General features: G+C 44.7%; 1 protein-coding gene across 5 annotated transcripts in view; it reads left to right on the top strand.

Annotated features, from left to right (window-relative positions):
• Nucleotides 1–2806: 2806 nt before the first annotated feature.
• The window catches only part of LOC128436540 (nucleosome-remodeling factor subunit BPTF), a 42540-nt gene continuing 37711 nt past the window's right edge, over nt 2807–7635 (top strand). For 3 of the 5 annotated variants that reach the window (XM_053418288.1, XM_053418285.1, XM_053418286.1), the window contains exons 1-2: nt 2899–3605; nt 5260–6082. In XM_053418288.1, the coding sequence (XP_053274263.1) occupies nt 3044–3605; nt 5260–6082 (1385 nt within the window). In that variant the 5' untranslated portion in view covers nt 2899–3043. Of the gene's footprint in view, nt 3606–5259; nt 6083–7635 lie in introns of all 5 variants that reach the window. The other 2 variants (XM_053418290.1, XM_053418289.1) reach the window with 2 other exon arrangements.

The raw sequence follows: 7635 nt of genomic DNA, 5'->3' as shown, positions 1-7635 counted from the left end.
CTTCCTTCTACCAAGTTTTGTGGTTATTGGTCCAGTAGTTTATTACATAAACCTGTTGACTGACAAATCAGAGATGAAAACATAACCTCCTTAGCAGAGGTAATAAAACCTCCACCCATTTATCAAGGAAATGTCACTATCATTAATAATAGTTAGAAACACAACAGGAAATTAAAAGTAGATAGAAATGTTTCTATAATATCTAAATAGTTGATGGGTAATTTTCTGTTGCTCAACTTATCAATTCATTTATTAAAAGCTCATTTTCCCCTGCTACTTATTCTATAGGGTTTTTATATTGTGTTTTATTTACATTGTATTTATTGGTTTATTTTCGTCGTGCACTGATTGCTGGTTGTACATCAAATTGCCCTTGAAGGATAATAACGATTTTCTTTTATGGATAACTTCAGTTAATCACAAGCTGCACAAACCAAACAAGAGCAGCAGAGTAACCCAGCAGCCAGCAGGGGGCAGCCTCAGGACATCACATGGAAACAACCAACAGTTATTCTCTATCAATAGGTTTTTAAAGCATGTTAAATCATCCAGTATCTAAAATCCCAAAATATAAAAGTAAGGGTGTCAAATATATGTAGTAAAGTAGAAAATATTTTCTGTGAAGTGTGTATCAAAAGCAGAAATTTAAATAAATGAAATGCATAAAAAAAATTATGGGAAAAAAACCTGCACGAGCAATTCCTGCGCAATGGCCTACTGCGCAGGATGTGTGCAGTGGGCTTCTGCGCAAGATGTGCATAATGGGCTTCTGCGCAGGATGTGCGCAATGGACTTCTGCGCAGAATATGCGCAGTGGTTTTCTGCGCAGGATGTGCGCGCGCAGTTTTTTTATTTTTTATTAATTTAACTTAATTTAAATCATCCAGTATCTAAAATCCCAAAATATAAAATTAAGGGTGTCAAATATATGTAGTAAAGTAGAAAATATCTGTGAAGTGTGTATCAAAAGCAGAAATTTAAATAAATTAAATGCATAAAAAAAATTATGGGAAAAAAAAATAAAATACTGCACGTGCAATTCCTGCACAATGGCCTACTGCGCAGGATGTGCGCAGTGGGCTTCTGCGCAGGATGTGCGCAGTTCGGTTCTGCGCAGGATGTGCGCAGTTCGGTTCTGCGCAGGATGTGCGCAATGGGCTTCTGCGCAGGATGTGCGCGCGCAGTTTTTTTATTTTTTATTAATTTAATTCAATTTAATTTTTTTATATTTAATTTTATTTAATTTTATTTGAGTTTAATTTATTTTATATTTAATTTTAAAAGGTTATGGGTCATTTTTGTTTTTAAATTTACAATGTATTAGATATTGTGCAGTGAATAGGTGGTTGAAGTCCTGCCAACACGACAGCCTGACCCAGCTTCTGTGTCCACTGGTGTCCTGGTTCCACCCATGGCAGCGTAGTGGCGTGGGGCTGGCTCATCCCTGTGGCCCAGGGAGCGCCGTTCTCCGCGCTGGTTCAGGGGTAAATGATTCTGGTCTTCATAGGTGACTGACCTACGCGAGCCTGTAGCCGCCACTCCCCCCCTCACCCACACAGGAGATGATGTGCTTGTGTCCGCGGCGCTTCCCGGTTCTTCCCGGCACTACGCGGCCGGTGGGAACAGCCCAGGTATTTAACTTAGGCGAGGAAAGGAGGCGGACGGCTTTTCGCGGCGCTTCTAGCTCCGGTGCGTCCCGGGGTTAGAGGATGATCGTGTGACGTTACTATATCGTTTTACATTGCATGTGTTAGTCAGTTGTGCCGCCCTCTCGGCATTTTGCGCCCTAGGCAGCCGCCTATGTCTCCTGTACCAGGAGCCGCCCCTACTTTCACATATGAAAAACACCGCCGGAGATTCTTGTTTGCTAACAAGCCTATCTCGATGAATTTTGGAAGGCAATATATCTGGGTACACTGATCTTGTCGTTGAATGGCTGATGCAAAACACTGTTGCTTTGGTTAATTATTATTTTTAACTTAAATTAACCAACAAAATAAGTTTAACAAAAGAAATAGTGAATGAATAGGAATTCTAATTTGTCTCAACACATATACTTGTAAGTTTTACTTTATTTCTAGATCACCTTTAAAAAAAAGCGTCAAATGGTGCTTCGCAGAATAAGGACAACCACATTATACTCATCAATGTAATAACAAACTGATGAAGAAACAATGACAGCTATAAAGTCATGAAGAAGGTGTGATGTTACACGTACATTATACATGTAAAACCAGATCAAATATGTAACTTTTAACACAGATTCAGCTCCATATCAGTAAATAGCCTTTTACCAATCATGTGTCTACGGCTCATCGTTGTCGTCTCGCTTTATTGTGACGACGGTAGCGACAGGGCTGAAATGACCGATGTTCCGGTGTAATGAACTTGACCCGCCTGTGACCGGTTAGCACGGATAACACACCGCGTTGGCAGGTTAACACACCAGCGTTAGCACGGATAACTAATATTATGAACATGCACGGCACGGTTTGTTGTAGAATAGCAAGTCACGTGAGCGCGCACCAAGTCTGTCACTTTAGTGTAAAGTTAGATAAAATGACAAGCAGCCGCGCACTCCTACGTTGATCTGGTTAAAACGTAAAGGTGGTTTTGAGATTATTAAACTGTCACAGCGAAGAGACATAATGTGTATTAATGTTGTGTTAGTTTTACGTTCTGTTTAACACGGTGTTTGTTATTGTTTTCACATTTCGTTAAATAAAGGTGGCGCATTTACTTTGAAGGAAAGGCGCTGAACTTCCGGTGAAATCGCTGCACGCGTGTGTCGCTTGACTGAGGCCTGCTGTGTTTTCAACGAACGGAGAGCCAAGAAGAAAAATGGCGTCTGCAGGCGACCCAGAGCGGGACACCGGCCGTTCACTTTGAGCTTTACACCCTGGAAGTGAGACCGGGGCCTGGTGGGCACGCAGCGGGAACCGTCGCCGGACCCACTGGCTCGTTGCTCTCCCGATTTTCTCCGGTGTGCGCGTCTCGTTCGAGCACCGAGATTGAAGCGGAACAGGAGCGACTCTCTCCCACAATGAGGGGGAGAAGAGGAAGGCCGCCCAAACAAGCGGCCGTGATGCGGGAGGGTTCACCCGGGCCAGTCCGCGGCTCTCGGGGCGGCAGGAACAGAGGGATGCGCGGGCGGGGGAGAAGCAGAGGTCGTGGCCGGGTGGCAAGCGGCGGCTTCTGCGGCTCCGCGGAAGGGGACACGGAAATCTCTGGCCGAGAGAACTTTCATTCGTCCCGGGGCCGCAGGAAAGTTGGAGCCTCCATCACGTCGGCGGCCGCGACATCGCGGAGCAGAGGAAGCAGAGGGAGAGGCAGGGGGTCCAGAGGCGTCCGCGGCGTCAGAGGCGGAGTGCGGCGGCCTCTCAACAAGGTGGTGTACGACGACAACAGCGACGAGGAGGACGATAATATAAGCTACAGGTCGGAGGAAGACGAACTCCTGAACGACAACCCTTCGGATCCCGAAGAAGAGGAGGCCTTGGGAAACGACTCGGACTATCTGGAGGAGCTGCCGTATGATGATGATGATGCCAGCTACTGCACCGAGAGCAGCTTTCGGAGCCTCAGCACGCTCGGTAGCACCCCAGGTACGTCCCGGTGCAAGTGCACGCACTTCGCCGCTGCACGTTTGCAACACTCCCAGTGTGCATTTTATTTTTAGCTCGGTACAGAAAGCAAGCTGCATTGTTCAAAATGGAGCTTGCACTGAGAAACAGGCCTTTGTTTACCGTGTGCTCTGCTGGCCGCTGCCGAGCGGATCCACGCTCCAACCCGCGCTCATCTCACTCCTTTTTGTCCCATCAGCACATTTTGATCACAGTTTATAAACACGAATTTACGCCTTTTTTTGCACCGGAGTTCCCTTTATTCCCCTTTTCACGCGCGGTGTATTTTTACGTTTTCTGACGAGGACGTGCTGCTGCTTTTCATTCATTTCATTCATTCAGTGTTTCTACTACTTGTGTAAAACCAAAGGAGTCTGTTGACTCTGTAAACTTCGCTCCATCAAAACACACAGTTTGTAAACATCGTCTCCAGCTGGTGTCACTTTGACAGCTCATATGGGGGTTTCCTCAAAACTGCAGCACTTAATCCCAGTGTCCCCAATTCAATCAAGATCTATATATTTAGGCTCATCTTTTTCCCAGTTTGATTCCAGAAGTGACTCCACTTACATAACGCTGCTAAATGAGTTTGACAGGCCTTTGTTTTGACCTTTCCCCCACTTTTTTTTAAAGCATCTCATTACACCATTATGTGGTGCACTGTTGCCATAGTAACCACTCTTACGTTTATCAGGTGGCCAAGTTAGATCCATCACGTTCCCAGTTATGACCAGTCCTGTTATTGAAGCTGTGTCTGCAATGGAAATCAGTGTCCAGTGTAAAATATTGCTCTGTAAGGGATGGGACTATCAACTGGAATCAGTCATTCTAAACAGGATTAGAATAATGTTTATTTCTTTGAAACAAATAGTTCAAAGGAAAAAAACTATAACTGCAGATTGTATTTCTTGAACCGTTTAACACATCACAACTCACATACCATCGCTTACCCCTCTTGGACCCATTCATGGCGCACTGTTGCAGGTTAATCCCTTTTCTGCTGTTGTAGTGGCATCAATGGACTCTGTTCATGCATCATCACCAAACAACCTCCAATTTACCAGCTTTAACTGCATTGGGTACAGCACAGATGGTAGACAGTATGGATGTGGTGCTCTAACTTTATAGGATTAGTTTAGCTGATCTGCTCACACAGAGCTTCCAATTTAGCTTGCATATTGTTTTTGTATCGTTTACTTTATAAGACCAGGATTTTGAACTTTTAGCTGCTCACACACTTTGTGGTACTTATCTGGGGAGCCCCAAGTACCACCAGGTAAGCTGAACGATTGTTCCAGGGTCCAGAGCCTGCATTTCTGTAACATCAGAAAGAACAGTTCAGGGAGACATCAGGGAGGTAATAGGTTCATGCATTTGATTGCATTGGCTTATGGTAAACATTAGGTATAGCACATTTTTCTGTCCAGATACATTAGTTTTCTCTTCAAATATCAGTATTTCAAATGCTTACATTTACTGCTTATAACCTTTACTGTTATTGTTAGTTGTGAGAAGACATGCAGCATGCTGCTTGAAGTGGTGTATAGACACATCTCCTTTTCATCATTTTCCTTTATTTATATGCATCCCATCTGTAACTCCTCTCCTCACTATTTTTTTCTGTCAATTTTCACAGGCCCGAAGAGGAGTCGGTTAATGCCACCGAGCTCTCCCATCCTTGAGGCAAAAGACATTCCTCCCCTGGAACTTCCCAAGTCCTCTGAGGACCTCCTGGTCCTCACCTCGCAGCTCCTCAATGTATCTGCTGTCTACGAGGTCCTCCGAAACTTTGGCTCAGTGCTGCGTCTCTCTCCGTTCCGCTTTGAGGATTTCGGTGCAGCCCTGGCCAGCCAGGAGCAGTGCACGCTGCTGGCTGAGACCCACATCTCCCTGCTCAAAGCTATTCTCAGAGAAGAGGACACTTCCAACACCACATTTGGTCCTGCTGATGTGAAGGACTCTGTTAACTCCACTTTGTATTTTGTGGATGGTATGACCTGGCCAGAGGTGGTGCGGGCGTACTGTGAGAGCGACCCGGAGTATCGGCATATTCTGCCTCCCCAAGAGAGCGAGGATTACCCATATGAACCATTAGAGAGCAAAATTAAAGTTCTACAGTTTTTGGTGGACCAGTTCCTTACAACCAATATTGCCCGGGAGGAACTCATGTCAGAAGGAGTGGTTGCCTATGATGACCACTGCAGAGTGTGCCATCGTCTCGGTGACCTGCTGTGCTGCGAGACATGTTCGGCCGTTTACCATCTGGAGTGTGTGAAACCACCGCTGCAGGAAGTACCAGAGGACGAGTGGCAGTGCGAAGTGTGTGTAGCACACAAGGTTCCAGGTGTTGCGGACTGCATCCCAGAGGCTCAGAAGAGCAAACCATTTATCCGTCAACTGCCAGTCGGCTATGACCGACACCAGCGCAAATACTGGTTCCTGAATCGACGCATTGTTGTGTAAGTTTACATTTATGTTCCGGGATAGAATTTTACTTTATTTTGCAGGTGACCAAATATTACTGTCATTCACACATACAATATGAACTAAAGTTACTAAAATATCAAAATATACCTCAAACATTCAAAATGTGTATTTAACTCATTAACCTTGTTTCTCGAAGAGGGGCATCGAAAAAAATTACAGTAGGTACAACACACACACAAATGCCTCACACACACCCAACTTCCATAAGTTTATGTTGTCACACACTTAAGTATTTTGGCTGTGAGGATAATCAGCATAAAAGAAGTTACTTTACAAAACGGCCTAATTAGTTACATCAAACTTGAGACCACGGATGTCACAAACCATCTGTTTGTACAATTATAAACCACACCACACAGAGGAGAGAGGTGGCCACTAATCCTATCATTTCCATTCTGCTCATTTCTTAACCGTGATTTGATATAATACACTACGCACTGTGGCTGCCCTCTGTATAGCTGATGTACCACTGCGGGTCAGTTTACATTGTTTATTTATTCATGAGCTTTACTGCTTAGTCTTTTAGGGTCACAGGCGGGCTGGAGTCGATCCCAGCTGACATTTTGCGAGAGGCACAGGTACAGCCAGCACGGAACGCCAGTCAATGATAGGGCTGACGAAAGCAGTTTTTCATTTGGGTCCACACTTTGGTCGGAGCTTTCCTTTCACATGTTAGGATCCCAGCATTAGATTCTCTGATCAGACGCTCCTCACAGCACTACAGAAAGTGTTAAGGTGAGGGCTGGCTCAGGAGGCAGTGCGTAACATAGGTCTTTGTTTACAGTACTTTGACACCGGTGTCGGCCCATATTGACCAAAGCTCTTCAATGTGGGTGTTTTTCCAATTCGACATCTGTGTTTTCTACGTTTATGACTCCTCTTATTTATCCTGAAATATTTGTATTCCTTCGGGGGGGCTTTTCTCTCAGTTTTACGTCGGTCATATGTTACAAACGACAACATCTCCACTCACTCACGATGAATCCTCCAGATCCTGCTTTGTTCTCACATGGGCTCATCAGCATTAACAGTTTTTTCTTGGCCTCTGGCAGGAGAAACTCTGACTCAGACATCTGAGTTCTCACATACAGCCCCTCATGAAAATGTTGATTACCTGGATTTCAGTGTAGGTCTGGAAGCAGCTGTAGAGACAAATACGTATTCACATTCATACTTAATTGATAATAAGACTCTTACCTGAGATATGTTATGATCTTCTTCAGTTACACCACCCAGCTCCCTGTGTGTGGTTGATTTAATATTTGTTATAGCCTCCTTGTTAATCAAAGCCATTAATAAGAGGGACATGTTCTTTACAGAACACAGGTTCAACCTGTATTGGGAAAAAATTATGGCCCGACCGGGCCAACCAGATTGTCAGGGCGGGCTTTATACGATGATTGACAGATGATCAACGGTAACGTAATCAACCACGTCATCACAGTGCCCCTGGGTTGAATTCGTTTTCAACAAACATGCCTGCCGCTGGCGAGCTGAGATGTGTAGTTTGAGTCTGTTTTAGAAG

The sequence above is a fragment of the Pleuronectes platessa genome, chromosome 3 (genome assembly GCF_947347685.1).
Source record: "Pleuronectes platessa chromosome 3, fPlePla1.1, whole genome shotgun sequence".
Lineage (NCBI taxonomy): Eukaryota > Metazoa > Chordata > Actinopteri > Pleuronectiformes > Pleuronectidae > Pleuronectes > Pleuronectes platessa.
The sequence above is the reverse complement of the archived record's forward strand: the minus strand, read 5'-3'. Positions and strand labels throughout refer to the sequence as shown.